This window comes from Lingula anatina, chromosome 7, assembly GCF_051362555.1.
Source record: "Lingula anatina isolate TDL-2025a chromosome 7, LinAna3.0, whole genome shotgun sequence".
NCBI classification, from domain to species: Eukaryota; Metazoa; Brachiopoda; class Lingulata; order Lingulida; family Lingulidae; genus Lingula; species Lingula anatina.
In genome coordinates this window covers 11862502-11888668 of record NC_141773.1, presented here as the reverse complement: position 1 = coordinate 11888668, position 26167 = coordinate 11862502, and the positions used below count along the sequence as shown (strand labels likewise).

The window sequence follows — 26167 nt, the reverse complement described above, 5'->3', positions numbered from 1 at the left end:
TAACCATGTTTTTAAAATTCTATTTGAAAGGAAGAGTTATACCAGATTGGCGTTGTCCAGATTCCTCCACTTCTATCATTAGAGTAATGAGGGACCTTAGTCCAAAATTGATTAGTTGTATTTTGAAATAGTTGTTTTGAGAAGTCCGCTTCAAACTGAATCAATTTTGAGGGTCCGTGCCCTTGGCATAAGAGAAAAGTTTATTAACTATCTTGTCACTAGTTACCAATCTACGAATCCAGGTCAGCTACAAAACCCTCACAAAAGATTTCAAATGAATCAAGGGGCATCCTCTGACAATTTTGCCCGCTTTCATTCAATAAGTTTTCAACCGTTCAGTTGAATAGCTTGTTTGCAAGCTTACAGATTGGTCAGTTATTTCGTCAGTTTTAGTGTCTATGCGCAAAACTTTACCTTTAACTCTGGGTTGTAATTGTCACACATGTTTGCGAGATATTCGTGCGTGTAGCGGGCATACTGGTCATTTTTCCACCGTAAAGGTCCACCAATAGAGTTCTCCATTTCGAAATAAAGAGAAGCAAGATTGTTCATTGTTTCTTTCAGCTGGTACAAAAACATCTCCATTTTACGCCTTTGCTCGATTGATTTTGCCTTTGCACGATCACAGGATACACAGGCCTGTACTGACGTCGTTTTTGGGGTCTTTGACGGGACAGTTGTTGCTATTTCCTCTTTTATAGTTTTCCGTTTCTCGCTGGGCATGACAAACGCTTTGTCATTTTGGATCTCCTTTACGGAGTGGCGTTGTTCTGTTCGACTGGCTGTTTGGATTAATCGTTTTCCCCTTCGATTTTGAGCCGGAGGGGATGAACCCTTCATTTTTTTGCTAATCCTTTCCATTGTCTCTTCTCTTTGATAAGTAGATGCCGCTCTCTTTAAGGACACATGCTTAAGATGTGATTCGGATCCTTCATTTGGATCAGCGGCTTTTGGCGTGGCTGCTTTGGGGCAACTATTAGGACGTTGATATTTTTTGAAATGCACACAAATCCCAATAAATAAATGTTTAAATAGAATGGGTGTTTCCTATTTTTTTTAATGTGCACTGCTGGATTTCATGAGGCTTTTGGCATCTGCCTAATAGAATCATAAACGAATCTCAGCGTCTGAGTGCTACCGTATTATCCTCCTATACTCCGAAGGCTCCGTTGTTTTCTCTTGATCTGCTAGTTACCTAGCTTATATATCGATTTGTTTCTCATGCAGGTGGCATTTTTGGACTTGAAAAATTTGCATGGAGCGTGTGCTGAGAACGGATTGTGCCTGCAATTAAAATCAATATTTCAATTATTCATGTTATTGTATCGTTTCTTGAATAATAAGAATGATAGTGATGTTGCTATACACTTTACTGCGTGGTAAGTGCCTGGCGTGGGAAAGAAACTTGCTGTTCTCGTGCTGTTACGAAGGAGGTAGAGGGGGGAATATAAGAACCTAACTTTCTAAAAAACTTTTTTGATGTCCCACGATGGCCGAGGCACAACCAGTGGTACTCGGTGTTACCCAGTGGTACCCAGTGTTAGGGCCTGAAGACCGAGCTGTTTGTGATACTGATATGACTGACAATACTATGAAAGGGGATGATGAGGCCGTTTGCTGTTTTGGCTTGACCAAAGAAAATTACTATAGATTAGCTGCTAAAAAAGAGGGGTCCTTCTCCTTGGAGGAACGCGATCTATCAACCAAGGACATGGAGGAAGTTCTCTTAAACATAAATCAAGCGAAACAACTTTTTATGTCGGATCCAAGGGTGAATTTAATGGAGGGAGAATGGGAAAGGCTTATGAAGTTACTAAGAAATTGTTTCATTAATGGAGAAGCTGATGATCTGATGATGTATCCTTTTTTTGCTTGAAAGAGACACTTTTTGAAAATTGATCTCTCTCTCTCTCTCTCTCTCTCTCCTACACAAACACACACACACACACACACACACACGCACACGCTCGTGGAACACAACCGCATCTTGCATTTATTTAAGATATTTCTTAACGAAGTTAACTCAGGTATTATATTAAGGACAATGAAGACAGGTTCTTTATGTTGAGTTATGGCGTTTCTTATGTCCATTGTCAATTAGCCAACATTAAGCCGTCGGGGTTCTTTCTACGACGAACAGTGAAAAGGAAATCGATCACAAATCCAGGGGTTGTAGAAAAGAAAGCAAAAATAATTCCAGGGAATTTAGAAATACAGTTTAAATCTGTTTCTTAATTTAAAAAATCCTTCGAGTCACATCCCGACCTTTCTGGCCATGTACTACCCTGTTTAGTGGCGTTATCGCATGAACAAGAGCTGTATAGGGACTATGAAAAGAATGAGCACAAACTCTTGACCAGTAAAGTGCCAGAACTCGAAAACGATCCACGATACCGTCCTACCAGCAGTTGCAATTCTAAAGTAGAAGATAATTTGTATCACGCGTGTTTACGTGGTCATAATTCTGACTTCCGGCTAATGTACCGTCGTATGCGATTTCGAAAAGGTAAAGAAACTAAAATTGTGTGTTTGATTTATACTATAGGTGCCCATGCAGAAATTTTTAAGGATGGTCATGTTAAGGCTACTGGATCACAACCACAAACTTGGGCACAGCACAGGCCCATCGAAGATGAATGTACTGATATTTGTAAGGTGTTTCATGTCAAAGAAAACTAATTCGGTCAAAACACTTAACAGATTATAAAGGGAGTTTTCTAAATATGATAAAAAAAAAAAAATAAAACGAATGTTTTATGATTTGTTCCATCTTTATTGCAATTTTAGACATTGTATTGGTGAGTAATCTTTTTTATGCTTCCTACGGCTTGCAACAACAAATACTCATTTATTCATATCTGAGAAAATAAATCGTATATATCAAAAGACATTTCGATCAATGACATCTTTTATTAAGAAATAAAGTGCATCCAAATTTTGTGCATTGCCATTAACTAATAATACCTTCTGCACTAAGTGCTTGGATAAGTATAATTTTCTTCGGACATTTTTCAGCGGAATATACGTTACGTACGTTTTAGCCATGGCGCGAAGAATTCCTTATTTTCAGCTGTAATATGCAATGACTGAGTCATTCATTTTGACTCATTGCGAAAGTTGCTTTTTTGTGCTCCTATTTGCCAACTCGCACCATTGAAACGTAAAAAATCCCAGTCTTAGCCTCCAAGTCATGGTATAACGACAAAGAAATGGTTAATAACGGACCCTAAAAGTAATTTGTTTGAGTTCATAACACACTTGAGATCGAACAGATTCATGAAGACTTATTTGGCAAAAATAATTGATTTTATTTTACTCACTTTGAGAACTCACTTTGAAAATTCGATCAGCACATGTTTTGTTCTCAGAACACCTACTAAAATTCTGTTGTAAAATGTTTGACAATCTGCTAAGGTCGATATAACTTTTATGAAACTTGCGAAAAAAACAAATCAACCTCAGCCAAAGTCAATAATTGCGTTTTACTCACTTTGAAAATTCGACCAGCACTTGTTTTGTTCTCAGGACACCTACTTAAATGCTGTCATAAAATGTTTGACATCTGCTAAAGTCGATATCTCTTTTATGAAAATTGCGAAAAAACAAATCAACCTCAGCCTAAGTCAATAATTGCTAAGAATTTTGAAAAATATGTGAATCAATAAATCGATATTAGTGACTTTGCAAATTTTTACATTGTTCCCAAATAATACGTATGTTTTGGAGTGCTTGTATTCCCAATGAAAAACTTGAGTTAATGCTTAAAGGGTAGTTTTGTTGGTTCAATAATAGAACGCTCGCCTCTTTTATTGTAAAAATGAACTTAAGTAATATTATGTACATGATATTATTTTACCCCTGTCCCGTCCTTCATTACTTGTGATAAAATCAGTGATTGTTAAAAACAGACCGCAGGTTTTAATATTTTTTATAGAAATCAACATTTGTTGCTTTGATATAAACAATTCTTCCAGAATACGTCAATGAAATTAAAGGGATAATAACTCTTCGTTTTGGCCAAAAAATGAATTTTCCTGGAGTAAACAACAATTTCCCCATACTTACCAATGGTTAATGAATCCATTTTTACATTGAAAGTTAGTCCCTGGTTTTTTTTCTAAAAAGTTTGTTTTTTGTTAAAATCTCTTAAGAGATTATAACAGAGTATACATGTAGCTATCAGTGGAGGTCACGTGGTCTGAAGACAAGCTCAGATATCTAAATAATAGCTATAACTGCTGTTTTTGTCATAAAACAGAATATATTATATTTCTGTGAGTTATTCACAATGTTTTTATTGTGAAATATAGACCTCATACGAAGAGTTATTATCCCTTTAATAGTAATAGAGATTTTGAAAACTGAAAAGAGTAAAATAAGATTAATTATCACAATTTATTTACAGGTTTATCTTATTAAATAATACATAGAATTGGCGTTTGATAGCCAAATTATCCAACGACAACACAAAACGGCAGCAATTTTATCCATTGTATATGTACAATATAGTAGTACTTCTAATTATTATGAGTTAACACATTGACACAGACACGTGACGGTTAGAGGCCCAGTCCCACAGGCGTTTAGGATGAATTTTGCATGAACTGCGTAAAAATTGGTTGATATTTGCTTAACACCCGCAATATTCGTGATGCATGCTTGCATCATTCGGCCAGCATCCACTCACGTCTGCAATTATCCGCAGAGGCACTTTTTTCCGTTGGCGAGATTTTTGAGCTGCCCAAAATTTGGGTTGCGGGTGACATGCGCAATACATCCGCAAACCATCCGCAATACATAAGCAATACATATGCAGTACATGCGCTGTTTTCCTCTCTTACCGTTTTCCTTACGGGTAATTAGCGGCTAGAAAAAAATGCATTGAGTATGTTAACCGTATGTAGAGCGCCCCTATCACGTCCATATCACGAACTAACATAGTATATTGCGAGCAGGTCTTTGCTATCCGTTCCAGATTCACCTCGTTTAAACAAAGTGAAATTACGTGGTCAGTAAGTGTGTCAATGTTAAGGTTTATAAACAAAATTGTACCCTTAACTCTGGGTTGTAATTGTCACACATGTTTGCGAGATATTCGTACGTGGAGCGGGCATACTGGTCGTTTTTCCACCGTAAAGGTCCACCAATAGAGTTCTCCATTTCGGTGTAAAGAGTAGCAAGATTGTTCATTGTTTCTTTCAGCTGGTACAAAAACATCTCCATTTTACGCCTTTGCTCGATTGATTTTGCCTTTGCACGATCACAGGATACACAGCCCTGTACTGGCGTAGTTTTTTGGCTCTTTGACGGGACAGTTGTTGCTGTTTCCTCTTTTTTAGTCGTCCGTTTCCCGTTAGACATGACAAACGCTTTGGCCTTTTGTGTCACCTTTACGGGGTGGCGTTGTTCTATTCGGTTGGCTGCTCGGATCAATCGTCTTCCTCTTCGATTTTGAGCCGGAGGAGATGGGCCTTTCATTTTTTTGATGAATATTTCCAATGTTTCTTCTTCTGGACGAGTAGATCCCGCCCTCTTTAAGGAAACCTGTCTGAGCTGTGTTCCGTCTGCCGTCATTTGGACGATCAGTGGCTTATAGCGTGGCTGCTTTTGGGTCTCTATTAAATCGTTGATAATTTATGAATTGCACACAAATCTCAATAAATAAATGTTTTAATAGAATGAGTATTTCCTAAGTTTTTGAAGGTAAACTGCTGAATTTTATGAGGTAGTTACCATCTGCCTAAACGAATCTCAACGTTTAAGTGTTCCCGTATATTCCTCCTTCTATATTCTTATTGCTCTGTTGCTTTCTCCTGAACTGTTAGTTACCTAGCCTAGTTAACATATCGATCTGTTTCACATTATGCAAGTGGCATTTTTGTACTTGAAAAATTTGCATGGTGCGTAAGCCAATCGTGTGCTGAGAACAGATTGTGTCTGAAATCAATAAACGTGGGATCATTTATTCATGTTAATCGTATCGTTTTTTGAATAACATAAATGATAGTAATGTTGCTATACACTTTATTTTGCGTGGTAAGTGCCTGGCGTGCCAAAGAAACTTACTGTTCGTGTGCTGTGACGAAGTAGGTAAATGGCGGAATGTAAGAACCTAACTTTTTAATGTCCCATGATGGCTGAGGCGCAACCAAATGAATTATTGTACCCGGTGTTAGGGCCTGACGACTGAGCTGTATGTGACACTGATATGATTGGCAATTTGCAGGTGACTAATGAGGCCGTTTGTTGTTTTGATTTGACCCAACAAAATACAAAGATTAATAAATAGATTAGTTGCTAAAAACAGAGGGGTCCTTCTCCTTGGAGGAACGCGATCTATCCACCAAGGACATGGAGGAAGTTCTCTAAAACATAAACATAAACAACTTTTCATGTCAGATTCAAGAATATTTAATGGAGGAAGACTGGAAAAGTCTCATGGAGAAACTAAGAAATTATTTCATTGATGGGGAAGCTGATGATCTGATGTACATCCTTTTTTGTTTGAAAGAGACACTTTTTGGAAATTGATCTCTCTTTCTCTCTCTCTCTCTCTCTCTCTCTCTCTCTCTCCCACACGCACACACACACACACACACACACACACACACACAAGCACGTGGTACACAACCACATCTTGCATTTATTTAAGACATTTCTTTAACGAAGTTTACTCAGGTATTATATTAAGGACAATGAAGACAGGTTCTTTATGTTGAGTCATGGCGTTTCCTATGTCCATTGTCAATTAGCCAACAGTGAGTCGTCGGGGTTCTTTTTACGACGAACAGTGAAAGAGAAACCAATCCCGGGGAATGTAGAAATACAGTTTTATTCTTTTTCTGCATTTGAAGACACGTGTCATCTACACCCCGAAGTATGTGGACATGTGCTTCCCTGCTTGGTGGCGTTATCACGCAATGAATCCTGGTATACCGACTCTCAAGGGAACATGCACGAACTCCCGATGCAGGGGCGGAAAATGCCCAGTCTCAATAATGACGATCGTTTCCCTCCTGTCGCTTGCAATTCTAAACGTCATGATGACGTGTGTCACGTTCCTTTACTAAAGCATTCTTCTGACCTTAGGTTAATATACCGAAAGGAGCGACACCAGAAAGATCATGAAACGACATTTGTATGTAGAATCTATAGGATATGTACGCATCAGGAGATTAAAAACAAGGGCCACGCGAAGGCATCTAAATCACGAAAACAAATTGATGTACGTGACTCCATCGAACAAGAATGTAGAGAAATACGTAGCGTGTTCGGCGTTCCAAAAATGAACTAATTTATTTAAAATGCTTTATAGAATTAGAAAAAGAAAACAGAAGTTTTCTACAATCTTAATGTTGTTTGTAAATTACAATGAAAAGAAAATTCAATAGCATGGGTAGATATTTTTGTAAATTATGCAAAATGCCTGTGGGCCATACTCTTATACATGTAGTATTGAAATGGATAATGTGATTTTTGAAATTCAAGGAAATGAATACTTTATGATATTTTCCAACTGATGTATTGCTATTTTAAACGTTCTGTTGGTGAGGCATACAACCTGTGAAACCTTTATATCGCCTGTTGCAGCGTTAAACCTTATTTATTCAAGTCTGGGTAAATAAATCGTATCTTTTTAAAGTCAATCTTCAAGCATAAATTTCAGCACTCCAGGTTTTGCTACATCCTATAAATTAAACTTCTTTTTAATAAAAATACTGTATGTCATATGTTTTAAATCGAACACATTATATATTATAAGTTGTGTACTGTTTCAAAGCAAGAGGCACGTTGTTATCGTTCGTGAATAGGTGATTCTTTACTATTAATTTCTTTAAAATTATCAATTTGAAACATCCGTTTTCAGACACCAGCCCACACGATTTTGTCATGGAGGCGAAAAATGGCGATTTCCCTGACGTACATGTACTCTTGTGGCAGTTTTCAGTACCACTGGCGTTCACTTGTTGCCAACCACTTCAATCATTTACATCTCTTCTTAAGAAGTGCAATGCTTCCAATTATATTCGTTATTGTAAACTGATAGCATGGTTTTGCAGAGATGTCAAAATAGCAAACACAAGGACTCATTTTTTTTATTGATCTCCGCCAGAGTGTTTATTTGACAATAGCGATTTTGATAGTTGCCAATAGCTGCATCAATAATTACACAATAGTTCAAGGAATAATTTCTATTAATATTAATAATTTATGTATTTCGTGTTGATGAACATGGAAAAGGTACTAAAATTAATGGAGGTATTGGAATTATTTTTTTGTATATGGTCCACTGCACTAATGCCGTCGTTTTTTAAATTGAATGCCACGTGTTTGTATTAATTCAAAGCTATTCCAATCAAAGCTTTTATGTAACAAAGGACGGTATGATGAAGTGCTAAATGTCGTTAATTTCGTTGAACTACGATAGATACTTTCTGGAATTAAATTTCAATAATTGATGTGTTTGTTTACCCAAACCATGCAGTATATACTGGTTCAGATACGTAAAGCAACACCGAAAAATCTTTCAAAATATTCTACAGTAATGTGTAAGTGTTATTTCCTGAAGTACAAGTGGGTCTGTGTGAATTTCTTTCGAATTGCACAATTATTGTGCTATTTTAAAGTTGGACATACATGTATCTATTTGAAATACTCTACACAATAATCTTAATAATGTTTGTGAACTTATCATCAAAATTGCATCAAAATGTGAATGTGAAATATTTGCTAACAAAGTACCCCCTAGTTAAAGAAAGCTTATGATAAAGAAAACAAAGTAGAATCATCGCTGAATTGTGAACTATACATCGCCTAAATGCCTAATAGCAAACGAGAAAAAAACAGTATTTGAAAATCTTGGGTGTGTCATATGCACGGTAGAAGAAAATCACATGCTATTATACCTATATTTATCACTCATAAATTTCCACGAAAAAAGGAAAGACTTGGAAGTCTTTTGCTGACGTTGGTTGAAGCAGCCATTGTCATTTGAACAGACGATGTCCCTCTCTATCGGTGCGATTTCGAAATTTAGAAGTGAACAACAAACGCATTTCACTCCGCAGACGACAATATTCTTTACATTACACCGAATTCCATACATGAAACGGACTGTGAAGTTAAGGATAGGTAAAGCGTTTACCATATGTTCCACACGCATTATGTCAGCGTGTAATACAAGCACCAACTAACGATATTTTAATTATCCAATTTCACTGACATCCTATTTCGTGATGAAAGTAAATTGGATTTAAATCAAAATAATTTCCTGTCACTCTAGTTACCGACCTTGGACCAGTATAAATAGATGTACGTAGATGATCTGCCTCAGCCTTGAGTTGTAGTAGATTTCGAGCACAATGGTTTTATCTGGTCGGTCCATGCTTTGTGTCTTTGTTGCAGCAGTTGCCTTATCTGCCATTCCAACTGAAGTGACGGCGAAAGTGCCAGGTTTGTAAGACGCCATTTAGGGTATGAGGGACTAGTTTGAGGTGGGAAAGACCTGGTTATTCTATCGCTATTCAACGTTCTCTCTGATATAATCCTGGTAACATTTAGTTTTGTTCCAGACTTGTAAAAATGGGATCTCCACGTTTTGACACTTTCTTTGGGCTAATTATTATTATTATTATTATTATTATTATTATTATTATTATTATTTTTGGACTTTTTAATACTATACGATCGATGCTGTGATTTCGAAAAATCGTGTTTAGCATTGTAAAATTTTATTCCAATTTCCTTTTTATTAGTTTTTATTTCGTCTTCCACCTGTCCGTTTAAAGAACTTTGCATCAGCAACCAATATGACCGAAAAACATGCTTTAATACTGTTGGACAGAGAACTTTAAAAAACGTTTCCACTGCATACACCCCTACTTCTCAGAATGTGACGAGCACTGTAACATTTTAATTCCTACACCTCCGCTTAATATCAAAGTATTGGTCATTGACTATCCACCCTTTCCCTGTGATACATGTATTTATTTTCAGAGTGCAAAACACCCGAACAGTTCGCCCACGGCTTCAACTGCACGTCCAATGGCAAATGCATCTTGTGGCACGGCAGGTGCAACGGAAATTACGACTGTGACGGGTTCGACTTCTCGGACGAAGAAAACTGTCGACCAGAGGAGTGTAGGGTGATGATGATCGGGACCCCGGGACCTGCCGTTGGGACGTACTGTAAGAAGGACAAGACGTGCAACTTGTTCATTGAGCCGTGCTACGGGAAGTGTCCCCCTGGCGGGCACAAGTGTAATTGGGCGGGCGGCCACGAAACGTGTTATGAAGAGCGGTATAAGTAAGTCCAGGCGTAGACAGAGCTTGTATTGTAATGGAGTGAAGGTGGCGGCCCATATATAATTTCGACGAGATGTATGCGTAGCCCGCGGATGTCCGCGCATTGTTTTGAACAAACGAAAATGACTTTGCTCATTTAAGAAGTAAATGCATTAATCCTTGTTTCCCAAAATAGATTGAAAACCACATAATGGTCAAGAATTGTAACAAAAATTCTTTCCCCGTTTGCTTTTTTTATCATCATCACCATCTTCTTCTTTAACGTAGTAGTAGTGGTAGTAGAACAAAGTAGTAGTAAATGTTAGTGGTCCTGCTTTGTCTCGGGGAACACTACCTCCGTTTGACACAACTGTACGTGCATTTTCAATTTCAGATGCGACGGTGTTGAACTGTGTGATGAAGGAGAGGATGAAAAAGGTTGCAATCCAGAAGACTGCAAATCCAGCACCCGTTTTTGCCAATCCGATTCGAAATGCATCGGCAAATATATGCAGTGCTCCGATGGAACTTGCCCAGTTGGGCATATTCCATGCGTCACCACCGTGGGAACAAAGGAGTGCCCCGATTTCAACCTACGCTGCGATGGTCGCCGCATTTGTTCAAACGGAGAAGACGAGGCGAACTGCACAGCAGAGGAGTGCAAAAAGGGAACCTGGTTTTGTGCCTCTGCCAAAACCTGCATTTATCCCAATGAGAAATGTGCTGGGGCTTGTCAAACAGGCTACACGTCCTGCGGCGACGACTCTGACGTCTGCATTATGAACGCGGCCAGATGTGACGGCAACCAGGATTGCCCTGGCGAGGGCGTAGACGAGAAAGACTGCCTTCCGGAAGACTGCCAGAGCCACGCCCCATACTGTGCTGACACCAAGTCTTGCCTGCCATGGACCGAGGCGTGCAACGGCGTTTGCCATGCTTCAGGGGCGATGTGTCCCAATGGGCCCTGCGCACTGAATTACCTTCACCGTAAAGATGTGCGCTGTACGGAAAAAGCGGTCTGCGATGACGGAAGTGTCGACCCAAATTGCTCGCCGAAGTCATGCAAGCGTCTGAAAATTAACAATGCTGAGATATACATAATGCGAAAGCATTTTAACCATCGCCTGGAGTATAGTGACGTTAAAGACCTGGGGCTTTTAACCTTGTACCGCTGGTGTGATAATCCGGGGGTCTGCGTCCCTATCTACAAGAAATGCCCAGACGGTTCTTGTCGCCTGGAAGACAAACCCTGCGGCGGCGGAGACAACTCCTGCTACGTCAGCAAGCTGAGATGTGACGGCCACCGCGACTGTGCCGACGGCGCTGACGAGAGGAACTGCGCACCAGAGGAGTGCAGCAAGGGGCTACACCACTGTGCTGACGAGATGGTGTGCAAGGCAATGAACGTGCAGTGCGCGGATGGAACCTGTCCCCAGGGATCCACGGCCTGTAGTCCGGGTATTTGCTATAGCTCCCGTCAGAAGTGTAATGGTTATGCCAACTGCCCAGATAACTCTGATGAGATGGGCTGTTAACTAGTTACTGACCTTTTAGACGTTGTCAAAATAGGCCTACTTTTTAACTCACCAATTGCCATTTGGAAGTTAAAAACGCAGAGTTATTTCTGCCACGTCTGAATAATCTATTTTATGAAAATAAACAAGTAACGGTTCTAGTCTTTGTGTACATGTTTTGTATTTCCTTTTTTCATCCACCAAGTAATCCGTTTATTATCGTTCTACAGCATTTATAAATTTGATGACAACATGCTATCAAACTTCCAGAAGATGAAGCGGTTATAATATGAACAGAAGCAAAAACGAAAAAAAGCAGAACTTTCACTTGAAATATCTACAGAGCTATTCTTGTAATATTTGATATACATATATATCATTTACTGATTTAAGGTTTTAAAATGCTTTGATACAAAAAGTGTAACATGAATAAGTCGAAGTAAAAATACTTTTTTGTTAATTTTGATAGTCCCATTGGTATCAAAGTTATTTGATCCGAAAGGGTCAAATAACATCAAAATTACTCCCTTTGCTAAATCCATGACAACTTGATGCTGTGATAGTTCTTGTGACTCATTAAACCAATTATCATTATTGCATTTAATAAAGATAAAAACCACCATTAAAACCAAATCTGCCAGACAGGGTCTAGTTGATTTAATGGGCTATTTCCAAATTTTATTTCATTGCCAATTTAGGTACTATACCTTAATTATGAGAGTTCACTGCCATCAGCTCACATATACAAAATTAAAAGTATTTAAATATACTTTGGCACTTGACGGGATCTAAATCTTAATTGACATTTTCAATAAAATGCACTCAAATCTAGGCTGAAACAGAAGTAATCAACTCACAGGTTCTAGATTTCAGTATTGCCAGCTCGATCTTGATTTCATATATAACCCATATCAGCAATACTGTAAAGCTACCACATGAAAAGGTATAGTGAGCAAACTAGCTTTATAGTGCCCTGACATTCAAGGCACTCACATAGTAACTGGTAGAGAAAATCAAACAATTATCTCATTTACAAGTAACCGACACCAGACATTTATACATAAATGTACAGGTCGTATTAATCTTTATGAGGATGCGGAGCCTTAGCTTAATAATTTGCATCCACAATTTGTTCTCCAAATTTCACCTGAAGTAACTAGAAACTAATTCTTGTGATGTTTGACATACATGTAAATCCTTCACTGATTTAAGGTTTTAAAATGCCTTGATATAAATAAAGTGTAACATGAACTAGTCGACGTTGTCAGAAATATTTCAGAAAACACACACAAAAGATGCTAATTGATAATTTTGATAGGTCTTTTGATATCAAAGTTATTTTTATTAATTCAATCCACAAAGATAACAACATCAAAATTGCTCCCTTTGCTAAATCCATGACGACTTGATGCTGTTACAGTTCTAGTGACTCTCTAAACCAGTTAACACTACCTATAGCATTTAATAATGATTACAACCACCATAACATTCAAATCCGCCAGACAGCGTCTAGTTGATTTAATGGGCTATTTCCAATTTTGATTTCACTGCCAGTAATATAATATCAAATCTTAATTACGAAAGTTCACTGCCATCAGCTCTCATTAAATTGAGCAATAATTTGAAATAGTAAATGTTCATAACGTACAGTTATTGAGTTTTAACTGAGTTAATATTGAAAAATAACGTGACAGCTGACGGTATCCTAATCGTACATGTAATTACTATTTTCAATAAAATGCACTCGAATCTAGGCTGAAATAGAGGTAGTGAACTCAACTGGTCGAAGAAAACAAACGATTATTTCATTTACAAGTAGTTTTCTCATTTATATGTAGGTTTCCTACACAATTAACCGGCACCAGACATTTATCTATAAATACATATAGGCTGTATATATCGTTGTGAAGAAGGGGACAGGGTATTATACAGCCAGTAAAAACTGTATGCAAGTGTCCCCTAGCTTTATATATATTTTAAAAAGATTATTCTAAAAATAACCTGAACATTAAGCCACACCTAATTAATTTTAAGCTACAACTTATCATTTACTGAATATGAAATTGCAAATATAACTCATTTTGGCAAAGGCTCTCAAAGTAACATTCTTACTCGATCTAGTCAAATCCTGGTTTGATTCCAGTAATTTTTCATTTTTCTATTTGTGCAATACATACAGTATCTACAGTATCAAATATAAGCACAAATACAAAATCATTGATCTGTTATAGTCCCCCTTATAACAAATAATATAAGTACAACTTGAAGAAAAACATCATAACTGTTGTCAGTGCTGAACACCGCAAAGAGTCTTGTGCGCTTTTGCCATCACTCGTCGAATCTGTCGAACTCATAGCCGGAGTCATAGTGTGATCCTGCTCAGGGGAACTGAAGTCATCAACAGCAATGCTGACGTCACCCTGAACAATCATGACGTCATCTTGTGAACTACTTGACTCAACGGGTGGACTAGTTGCATCTTGGGAAGCGTCGAGAGGCACCGTAGCCGGAACATTGTTACAGAATTCGTGACTAGCGCATGCGCATTTCTTCCCCATAACATCGGGTTGTAACCTCACCGAACCGAACATCTGGACATTGCTGAAGAATAGTTCACTAATGGTAGGTGATTGCCCTACTCCTTGGTAAATGGCCGTGTCTGGAGTCAACTGTGATTCACAGCCAGTAACACCATTGTCACAGCCCCGTTGTACATACGTCATGATGGCTGTTATTGTGTCATTCTGAAAAACAAATAAATATAGACCTTTCCGGATATGACGTAATAATAAGAAAACCACGTGGCCTGTAACGCAATGCAATGCAAAAAAAAAAAATAATAAATAAATAAATAAATAAATAAACATCCGCATCTGCATAACAGGTCACGTGGTTTCACTCTTTTACAACAAACAGATCACTTACTTCTTGCTAAACGACACGGCTTCAACTTACTGTATATGCTCACCGCTGTACATGTGTAGATCAATTGTTGTTATGTCGTATTTCTTAAAATGCAGCATATTGTCTCTACTGTGAGCTGTGACACCACAGTTTTACACAGACACATACCACACCTTACTAAAGCTGGTACATGTAACATATAATACCGTAATATATCCCATTAGGATTATTCTGTTCTTGTCATCATCATTTTCATCATCGTAAACTATGTTTTTATTCTTTTTCTTCTTCCTCTTTATTATTATTATTATTATTATTATTATTATTATTATTATTATTATTATCATTATTATTATTTTGAAGTCTGATATGGTACATTTTGTCATAAAATTCCTGGGACTTATAGTTGTGCCATAGACTGGTAAAATTACAAGTGTTACACGTTTTATTACATGCCGAACTCAGGACTATCAAATTACGTTTCCTTTTATAGTCTTTTTCCTCTGCGTTTAGTTTGAATGGTAAAGCCTTGCCTTGGAAGAGCAGTTTTAATGATAACCGTTAATTTCTGTCACGGATAAACATTCTTATATATCATTATTATATATCATCATATATAAAATCATAAACATGATAATTTTCTCACCATCCCAGGGAATGTAGTCTCAGCTCTCAGCTCGAAGTCCACGGCACCACAATGATCCGGTTCACATTCTCTGACGTGTGTTGCCGTGCCTTGGTAACAAGATGTGTCGTTTCCTCCTGAAAGTTTTGATTAATAAATATAGTGTCCCTGTATGTGTTGTATTAAAACAATATAGTATTACAGTATTTCAATCGTACAATGGGTACAAAATTAAATATATAAAAGTGAAAGGGATCAAAATGTAGATGTTCGCAGAAAGCTGCAGTAGTTGAAAATTGATTGTATTCAAATACTGTGATGACATTTTGATCCAAGATTAACATGGATGAAAAATGAGCACATTGCTTTAATCCTCACAAAGTAATGTGTAGCTATGAAGAATCACGAGGACGGAGTACGCTTTGACAGTGATTGTTACAGATGTGAAATTTGCAGCATGGTTGATGTGTAAGGCAAATGTGTTAGGTGTGACGGGATAGTGGAATGTGTTAGATGTAACAGCACCTTCTGTGGTGTAATAAAAACGTATACCTATCACTGGAAGCATGCTGCTAAGATCCACGCCGTCAATTTCTGGGAATCCCTCGTAGCGTACCTTCAAGAAGATACAGGACGCGCATTTTATTGATTCACCTACAATGGGCAGAGACGAAATTAAAATAAATATGCAATTGTATCTGTCTGGCTGTTTCTCTATCTGTTAATAAATCTATTTCATTTATTTTTAAATCTCAAAGTAATTCAATAGCTCGACCAGGAAGAAACTTCAGGGGCAAAAGCTAAAAGGCTCTGCATTGCGGGCTAATCTGGCATAAAATCTTTCGGTCCAACTGAAGTCTGTAAGTCGTCTACTTAGTTCAACAACTTAAAGCAAACTGACAACAGGCAGCTAATGTTACCACTTTGTTTCCTGAAGTTAGTCGCTGTCGCTCAGCGTTTTGGATTGACAAAGGAATAAGAGAACATTACATTTACTGGCTCTGGTTAGTAAAGATAAATTATATGGCTATCATATTCTTCTATTGAACTGGGTAGGGCAGACTGAACTAATCAGTTAACACGTCTTCTATATGAATCAGACGCACCGATGCAAATACAGAACATACCATTATCATGGTCTTATCCCTGGAAATCGGGTGAACAGATAGTTTCCCAGTATGTCAGTTTATATAAAAATTAAGCAAACAATTACTGTTTGCTCAACCTGTGTGTTAAAAAGAGATCGAGAGCGCTGATATCATTACGAGAAGTCGTTAGAGCCAACGAAATACCATCTGGGCCCATTCAGAATAGTGGACTAACTAGTCCGAGTGTCAAATATGGCGACCCACTACAAAGCTTGCAGTCTAATTCGCTAATAAATACTGAATAGATATGCCTATCCTGTGAGGAAGTATTAAATTATGACGGCCATATTTGACCCTCAGACTAGTTAGTCCCCTATTCTGAATGGGGCCATTCAGACCACTCCTGCTGTGCTGTACCAAGATCCAGGAATTATTGATAAGACATAGTTACACCGATTGCAATGCACCTGTAGTGCGTTACTACCTTTAAACGGGAACGAACGGAGAGTGGGATATCACCGTTTCCTGTAAGAACGTGTGAACACAACAATCGTTAACGGCAGAGCGCACTTACATTACATCAGAAACATCAAAATCTCATCAGAGTGCGTTTAACGAAAGCAAACTAGGAGCGGAATAGAATCACTCCAAACAGGAATGTGTAAACGCGGCATGAATCTAAGAAAACATCTGTCAGGAAGGTGGCAGCACACATCACCTTACCTGAGGAATCTGACCTTAGAATGCCATTACCGTAAAAAACAGGATTTGATAAATGTAACGCCAACACATATCTCAGTGCAGCCAAACTCTGGATCGCGCCCAGCGCTAGGTTACTACGGCTACTGCGGAATTAAGCCACGAATCATTGTTTTTATCCTACACATCTGTTTATTTTGTGGTTGAACCAAAACCGGAGCTTCAGAATCCATTCTCAGATTCTATCGTGCTAACTGTGGATCGATCTATCTGCGAGGGGATTCTCGCTAAATTGCAAGCAACTAAAATGGCTTAGACGTCTGTCACGCGTACTGAAGCTTCGGAGGGGGGGGGGGGGTAATTAATTATATAGTTTACCAGCTTCAATAGGCGTGCCAGACACCCAAGCAATTTAGCGAGAAACCTCTCGGAGATGGATCGGTCTTGTTAGATCGATCTAGGTATGGGAAGCCAGTCTTATCTCCAGTTAGAGAAGCTTGCAACAGACCCAGGAAAGCAATGCACCTCGCGTTAGAGGTGTGCTTGCAGCTGCACCGAGGTTCATAGGCCAAATCCCGTTCAGTTCTACAAAGAGAAAGCAATTAAACTCTGTCTGCATCATTAAGTTGAAGCATGCTTTCAAATAACCTTGTTTTTATCCTGTATAGTTATGAAAGTGGTAAGCTAGATATCTGAAATCTCTCTCTTTATTTTTCTAAATCTCTGCTTCATTTTGTTTTTAGTAACAATACATTATTCTCACCTTTTTCTTTCTTTCTATATGACTAATTATATAAGGAGATTTACTAGAAATTTCAGCAATTTCCCATTATTGCGGTAATTGTTTTAAATCAAAAGATCTAAAGCATAGTCTGTGTAATCAAAAGAGTGATTTTCAAAGCACTAAACTCGCTTGACTAGCGAATGTGTGGGAAGAATCCGACTAATGAGAAAAGATGCCAAAATCTCGTCTATGACCCCTTTAAACAATAGCAAACTTGCTTGTAAAATATGCTGCCCCAAGTCTAGTCTTTTAAGCACGGGGGAGCAGGTCTCAAGCGAATGATAAATAAATAAATATATAAGCACGGTTCCGCACCCTTGCCAAAACTGTAATACTTAGCGGTTAAAAATTTTATATATCAAATAGAAGCACGCGTGCTTTAAGTACATCAACTGTGGTTATGAATCATTACACACAAATCATTCTCGGGTCAGACGAGCGGTGAGCGCCAAATGATATATGAGTCACGCAATACAAGACTTAATCGGTCGTCCTGCCGTCGCTTCCGACGTTCTAAGTTTAACTCCGCAGAGCATTGGCTTGGCCGCCTTCCCCTCCCTTCATAACATCCTTCTGTAGCACTGCCCCCCTCTCATTTATTTATCAAACCACCTACCTTAAACAGGCTTGCAGCCAGCAACTTCACTAGGGGTCATTTTCTGGCAAAGTATGACTTCCCCTTTACTTCAAAGCCGGAGACCGTCTTCTGAGTCTTCCAGAAGACAATCAAAAATTTTCAAGTTTATATTGTCGGGCATCTATTTTTTTTTTCTGTCGGAGGACGGTAAAATATGGACGCTGGATCAACAAAGCTAATTTGGAAGACTGTCAAAAAATATAACTGGATACGCTCCTTGGTAGACCCAAATTGAGAAAGAGTATAGATCCTAAATGAAAATCTTGATCGGCGGACTGCGAAGAGCTTTTTGGACCAAAAGGGCGTTTCGTTCGAACCCCGGCCCATTCCTCATTCTCCTTACCCACGCGCCCTTGGCCTATCGCCCAGGAGTCCGCGCAGTGAAGTTAAAGGCGCTCCATTAACTTAACCGTTGTTAATAGTTGAAACCGAAGAGAACATGACTTACGAAGCCCGACATGATAGCTGTGATAGATATGATCTTAGTAACATTACACTAGTAAATAATCGTAAAACATGACAAAATACAAAATTCTTTCTAGTGTTTTAAAGCAAGCTCCGAAATATAAAATTGAAAAGCAATGGTACATGTAGAAAGACTGACTTTGAAAAAATGAATTTTTTTTCGAACCGGTAAAATAAGTGACGAAATATATGAGATTTTACAAGCCATTTGAAAACATGAAAAACAGTTACATTATACGGTCCTCATTGTCTGGAAGGCCGGATCCCTTCCACCTCTGTGCCTTGCTCGTAACAGCCTCTCAATTAATCTATTTTAAGTGCGACAGGAAATGTATTTATTTTTGTCAGTTTCGTATTTAACAAATATCACAGACCTAGCTTCGTTCTTATTTTTTCTGAGTACTGTTTCGACAAGCCCTACCTTGGACCGGAATTCGGATTATGACTGTAAGCTCATTAATGAAGGATTTGAGGCAGAATTGCACCTCTATAGGCCCTACAACCTGGTCGTCTAATGATGCCAGTTGGGCCGATTTCCAGTCTGAAGTTGTTCATGTCTGAACTGACATATCTGCAACTATCATTCTACCTCTCTGAATATAAGGGCGCATTCAGATTTAAACAGTGCACCAGCTGTGTCGACCCAACTCTGCGGGGGATTCTCTCTTAATGCAGCTAGGGGATTATTAAGTCAAGCGCACGCGGAAGTTAATTGCCCCCTAGCAGCTCGAGGAGCCCTGTCAGACAATTAAGCTGATCCAACTGATTACACTTTAGCAAGATTCCCCGCAGAATTGGACCGACCTAGCTGGTACGATGTCTGAATCTGAATGCAGTCTATCAAGTCATGCTTCAAACGTGATTGTTTATGCCTTACCTACTTTATTCATGCCCCGAAGCGGACCAAAACCCAACCATAAGGGCAATTGTTTTTGCTGTTGTTTTTTTAAACATATGTAGGGATTAAATTGATGGGGGGGGGGACTATTTACCACCAGGTCAGATGCAATTAACTTTCTGTATCCCAATCCATGTAATTCTCCCTGCCTACGCACTTGTTATTAACTCCTACTTATTCTTATTTATTCCTACTTAGATTGGGTGACGGGAGACGATGGGTGAGGCGTGTGTGTGTGTGTGTGTGGGGGGGGGGGGGGGGGGGGGGTTCGTCGTTGCCTTAAAGGTACATACGAACCGAGCATCGGTGGAGCGTGGATTCCCAGTAACACTTCTACTAGATTCTTACATGACTCAAATAAATTTGACATGCCAAGGGATACACTGAATAGATCACTCGATCAGCCATAAAAGACCTCTAGACTGCTCCTTTCTTTAAATTTATGGTTGTAAATTTAACCTGCTTCCGTGACCTACTTTCCTGCCCCATTGACATACAGCTTAGAATGCCAGCAGAAAAATCTGTTCAAACATCATTTTCGGGTAAAATTAAACAATGCCTTTGGTAATTCTCTTAGTTATACTACTTGAAACTATATGCTGGCATTTGGGTGGTTTTTGTGACAAAAAATTGACTTTGTATGCATCTTTAACTTTTAAATCTCAAACATGTATTTGTGAACTTACTGAATGCATTGTCCTACGGTGACTTTACTCAAAGAAAAGTTTTCTATGGCTGAAAATACTACATAAATATGGTGCTGCAAGAGTTCTTATATTTAGCCATGCTGCGTGTATGATATATCATACATAGCTTTAACTACAGTTTTTCTACAACAACAAAACAAGAAAAGAAAAGAAAGATTTCAACTGTGTTCTTTATGACTAACAGAACCCAAATTAACAAAATTTTGTTTACATCACTCTCTTTGAAATTTCTCATTTCGGAATTCAGTATCTTAAGCTTGTGTACCAGCACAAAATACATTTGTTAATGAAAAGCGTCTATTTCCCCGGAGCTTGCCAGAAAAACAACACCGAATTCTAATCGCTTGATTACACCTTAATTTTTTTCCAGAAAATGGGCAGTGAACCGCGCGCTGTACACGTCTGATAACATTCCGCGCAGACCAATTTAACAGCAGGATCACTTATTTACCTATGGGCCTCTGATGCACTGGGAGGAACGAATCAACATACGATCTCCCATAAGACCACTATCAATTCAGCCATCACAGGTCTCTTTTTAGTTACATGTATTCCTTTCATTATCAAGATGAATTAATAACATGATAAGAGAAAAACCTGCTGTCGTTGTGGGAGAAGTCATTTGGCAATTAAAGGAAACTCTATCTCTTGGAAAGAAAATGACTAAAAATATACATAATACGCTACTTGCGATTTCGGTGTGGTAAATAGTTGCAAAGCTAATGTTTCCTTTTAATTTATACCCGACATGAAATAAAATTTATTGTATTTATTGTATTGTATTGACAAAATATTGTAAATCACAAACTGTCGTCTGGGACGCTATTTTCCTAAAAAGTTTTCCTGGAGTTTCACGCTCCCCCTCCCCCACACCCCCCAATGTACGCGTCCCTGCGAATCAAACAACTGAGATTCAATTAGGTAACTTCAAAGCCTATAATTCCATAAGAAATGCATGTATCTTCTTTAGTATTTCAATTTCTTTTGGATGGAGGCAGTTTTATGTAGCATTCCCTATCCCCTGCTGGCTTGGCACTAAAACAACACCTGTCATGAACGCTTGACTAGTTCATAAATCTGCACAATTAAAGAAGACCTCCTGGCAGTTATTTAAGTGGAATTAGAGAAAGCTAGGTTGCGTTTCGCTGAGCTTCTTTTAAAATGTAATTACTGGCGTTTCAGGTCGAGTTCACACCGGTTTTGAAGAATAACCGTTTCATCCGTACTTGCGTCCGAAGTCGAAGCTGGCAATCCAGAGTTGAATCTCTCGCATTCCCCCAGTGTATAATAGATAAATAAGAATACGATTTCACATCAGATTAAATTAAAATGATGAGGTTTTGTGTTCAGCTGGGGAAATGTTTTAGAACTTAGTCGGTTTAAATCTACTTGGATGCGACTCCAATTTTCCACGCTGAACCAGCTGGTGCCTGTGGGATGAAGAGGAAGAGTTGGGGCTAAGACAGGTTACCGGGAGGATGGGATCGGGAGGTCGATGGCCATATATCTGCTTTATCCATCGTTTGTACTAATTTAGTCAGGCAAAAGAAGTAGAGGTTACATGAATATGAGAAACAGAATGGTCGTCATCACTTGGCAATGAGATCAAAGCAAACAGTGTGGGATCACAGCCAGGGAAAAGTCGCCTTACCTGGGCCGGGAACGAAACGTGTTCGGTAGTATTTCTTCAAGTTTAATATAAATGCAAGTGTGTTTGTCATCATTTGGGAATATTCTGTTATGAACCGTATAAAATACACTCTCAAAGTACAATATACGAACACAGAATGGCACAGATCCACGAAAATGGCTCTGTAAGGACCGGGTGCCCTTCTGGGACAAGGACATAAACGCTTTTAATAAAGATGTCTTATAGATAAAATGTTAATCGGTAGTATTTAGGCTACCAGCGAAGTCGTATTTAGGGTCGTATAAAGGGTTGTTGCGTGTTGAGAAAAGTACATATATTTGAAATTAATTTCAAACGGGCCAGGGATTACAAACGTTAGACCTAATGGTTTGAGCGTAAAGAGAAGTCAAAGGTTTCGTTTTTAACCATAACTTTTAATACTATTTTTACGTATAAACTTTCAACCGGTAAACGTTTATGATTATACAAATATCCCTTAATATATCTAATTACACTTACCAGCTTGTGCTAGAAGGATCACCCCGACAACAGTCCATACACAATTCACATCCATCTTGCACTTTAAAAGACGTATGAAACTTGTAAAACATTTACTGGTGGTAGCTTCCAGTAGGCTGACCTGATTTTCCACGGGTGTAGAGCAGGTCCAAATGGACTGATAGTGAAATGGTATTTAAATCATTCAGCCCACAAATTAGATGCCGTAAAGAACAGCGTTTTAGCAGCAGTTACTCTTTTAGTTCCTGGCAACCTCTCTCTCTCTCTCTCTCACTCTCTCTCTCTCTCTCTCTCTCTCTCTCTCGTACTTTCTTTTTTGTTTGTGCTGTACACAGTAGGTATTAAGAGCATGATCCTAGGACACATAAATGCATATTTCAAAGAGTAAACAACAGAGGCAGCGCTGTGTTCAGTATACATGTACGCAGTGTTCTGTAATTCGACGGTATTGCGCAGGCGCACAGGGTGTAAAACAAAAATGCATTCAAATTACACCACGGAATAAAAAAGCACGTGGCAAATATTAGAAACCGCTTATACACACAATGTTATTTATTCAGACTGCAGTTATGTTATCTAACCCTCAATGACATAACCTTTCATATTATATTCGACTTGCTTTTAATTCGGTGATGAGAATAAATAATATCTTTGTTATTATCTCGGATATGGGACAAATTTCACGCAGATTACCCTCACAATTTTAGCAATGTGCAAAAACAAAAATCGATTTTATGATGTAATTTCAAATAAACTGAAGGTCTCAAGACTAATTATTATTATTATTATACCCTGAACTTCAGAGCGTGTTTCAGGCGTTTGTCTACTGTTAGCTGAAGCGACGTTCATTGGGGCCTAAACAAAAGGCCCTCCCTAACTCCAGGGTATATTATGCCAGGAAACTGAGATGTTTGATTGACGAATGTCTCTACAAACGATATACATAAAGCAGACAGTCGGAAAGACAAGTTTTATGGTACCTTAACCACTGTGGCGCTGTGGTTAACTGAACTGACACATCATGATCTTTCACATTTGCCTCATCTGATAATCTCAATGGCAGATATATAGAGGGGCGGCAAAATACCGTGACATATTTAGAATAACAATTAACATCATCAGGGGCGGATCCAGTGATATTTTCTAACAGTCTTTCAAATTAATTTTGTTGCTCCATCCTCCATTTCTGACCGTCTTCCAACAGAAAAAAAATAGATACTTGTCAATGTAAACTTTAAAATCTGACCGTCTCCGGAAGACCCAGAAGACGGTCTCAATCCGCCCCTGCATCATATTACTGATTACAAGTTACCCAGCTTCAGAGGTACCTCATTAATTTCCCCCAACCAACAAACCGACAAATCAATTGATCAATCTGTGTAATTAAGGAACCGAAAGAAAACAAAGAGATCTCTGTCCCTGTACCCTACATATTAGAGTAAAAATCTATACAAATTTTGACAGTAAACAGAAATCGTATAAAGCAATAAAAAGCAACTTTTAAACAAAATTCGCAAATTTAGTTAAAATGCACAATTCCCCACACATGAACTACGCAGGCGGGTTTAGGCTGTGGGTTTTCACTATAGATGTCGCCACTGTCTAATCAGTGGGTTCGTCTGGCACGCATTCTGGCTGAGGTGCCGGAGGACCTGCCGGGCCACAGGAACACCAGGGTCGCCACCTGCAGCGAGGAATGGTGTATATCTCCCTCGGCTCACAATGGGAACCGCTAGGACACTGTCGTGCCAGTACCTAGAATGTATGTATCGATGATATTGGACGTTGTACATATAGGGGAGACCGGGGCTAGTTGGACCCCGGGGTAAGTTGCCCCCCATCAATTTATGACAAAGTAACTATGGGATAAAAGAATTGATCACATCATTTTGTAAAATGGCCGTTCAACTAGCCCCGGTCTCCCCTAGTATTGGCGCAAATGTAAGGACACCTTGTAATACCCCCCTCCCCCCAGTACGTGTGACAGTAGGTCCCTGTCTTTTCTTTTTCGTTTTCTTTTTGCTTGTTTAAGACACGGAAGAAAAATTACCTCTAATACCAATTATCTACTCCATTGCGAGAGAAATATCGTTGAAAATACCACACTCTCCACTACCCACACCCCCCATGGACGCTCTTCCCCTACATGTACATTGTCCTACCATTTCACAGGGCATCGGTGCTCCTGGCATTCCTATTGGACAAGGAGGCATATGTCCCATTTCGCCGTCATGACCGGGACCAAGAGTGGCCTTAACCAGAACCTGTAGGAAAAACAAAGTTGATGACAACAATGTTATATCAATTGTGTCAAACGTGTCCGCGTGTGCGTTTAAAAGTATGTGTGTGTATGTGTGTTCGAGAGAGAGAGAGAGAGAGAGAGAGAGAGAGAGGATAGAGAGAGAGAGAGAGAGAACCAACCGGTAATTGTTTTGGTGGCATATTTTTACCCTTTCCCATTGTAAAAACCTTATGTATCCATCCGACTACTACGCATTTTCACGAATACATGGTACACGAAGGCTAAACCACCATTATATTTTAAGATGAGCTTCACTCACCAGAGAACAAAGCAACGCCACAAGCACAAGCATCTTCGTCTAATTTCCAGAACGAAATGATTCAGTTCCTAGATCACAAAGTCGTCCTTTTATTTGCACGGGACCTGCTAATTTCCTTCAAAATTAAATTAAGGGTAAATTTTGTTACGGGTCGTTTCTTCAAATAAATAAACAGTATAATTTATCCAGGATGATCAATTTAATGAGGCACTGGGGAATTACAATTAGTATAATAACCAGGGAAATAGGGAAATAATTTCCGACCTGATGACAATGATGCGGTTATGAAGTCACGTAAAAATAGATTATTTTTTGGATATATCGATTTTTTTTCGATGCAAAATTTAGTTCTTCGTCCTTGTGGAACTGCACTTTTCCCGGAATCTGAAGCTGAGAATGTGAAATCTCAGCTGCTATAATTCACTCAAAGCTAGCAATGCAGAAACTAAGAGGATACTCATTTGCAGTGCAAGGCCCATTGTTTAATGTTTTGTCCGGGGAAATGTTAGCAATGTACAGCTCTGTGTTCTGTAGGCCTATTTCAGTTTAAGACCAAACTACACAACTTCATCTCTAGTAGGCCTATATTTCAGTGTGGCTGATGGACCACGATGTACTCAATGTAATGTTATAGACTAGCGGACTGGCTGACATCCTCCAACACAGACTTCAAAATGATTAATTGTACGAATTGTAAAGTATCATTTTTTACCAATGTATTACATGCAGGACCTCTTATTTCTATTTGACTCTGTCATGATAAGTATCAATTTTAGTCGCTAAATAAAAGAAAACTAAAAGAAAACAAAATATATGTTTATGTTTTTTTGTCGCCACCATTACCAATGAGAA

General features: G+C 38.7%; 3 protein-coding genes and 1 long non-coding RNA gene across 6 annotated transcripts; 2 read left to right on the top strand and 2 right to left on the bottom strand.

Annotated features, from left to right (window-relative positions):
- The first annotated feature begins 1387 nt into the window (after positions 1–1387).
- LOC147760756 (uncharacterized) lies at positions 1388–9147 on the top strand. 2 transcript variants are annotated; one of them, XR_015335531.1, is made up of 2 exons: positions 1388–1857; positions 2028–2896. XR_015335531.1 is itself a non-coding variant. In XM_087018189.1 (2 exons), the coding sequence occupies exons 1-2, from the start codon at positions 1490–1492 to the stop codon at positions 7292–7294; spliced, it is 984 nt and encodes a 327-aa protein (XP_086874315.1). In that variant the 5' UTR covers positions 1388–1489; the 3' UTR covers positions 7295–9147. The 2 variants fall into 2 exon arrangements, 1 of the variants encoding a protein (XP_086874315.1); XM_087018189.1 differs by lacking the exon at positions 2028–2896 and adding an exon at positions 6679–9147.
- A 156-nt stretch (positions 9148–9303) lies between these two features.
- On the top strand, positions 9304–11959 carry LOC106163855 (uncharacterized). Its single transcript, XM_013541555.2, has 3 exons — positions 9304–9453; positions 9997–10306; positions 10679–11959. Exons 1-3 carry the CDS (start codon positions 9363–9365, stop codon positions 11817–11819), a joined length of 1542 nt encoding a protein of 513 aa, XP_013397009.2. The 5' UTR covers positions 9304–9362; the 3' UTR covers positions 11820–11959.
- A 1-nt stretch (position 11960) lies between these two features.
- Positions 11961–23035, bottom strand: LOC147760755 (uncharacterized). 2 transcript variants are annotated; one of them, XM_087018191.1, is made up of 4 exons: positions 22755–23035; positions 15880–15981; positions 15349–15464; positions 11961–14542 (listed from the first exon to the last, which is right to left on the bottom strand). In XM_087018191.1, exons 1-4 carry the CDS (start codon positions 22807–22809, stop codon positions 14036–14038), a joined length of 780 nt encoding a protein of 259 aa, XP_086874317.1. In that variant the 5' UTR covers positions 22810–23035; the 3' UTR covers positions 11961–14035. The 2 variants fall into 2 exon arrangements, with proteins under 2 accessions (XP_086874317.1, XP_086874318.1); XM_087018192.1 differs by lacking the exon at positions 22755–23035 and adding an exon at positions 18515–19058.
- Positions 23036–24116: 1081 nt separating this feature from the next.
- Positions 24117–25443, bottom strand: LOC147760754 (uncharacterized). Its single transcript, XR_015335532.1, has 3 exons — positions 25316–25443; positions 24917–25018; positions 24117–24509 (listed from the first exon to the last, which is right to left on the bottom strand). It is a non-coding gene; the product is annotated as an uncharacterized LOC147760754 (long non-coding RNA).
- Between the last annotated feature and the right edge of the window lie 724 nt (positions 25444–26167).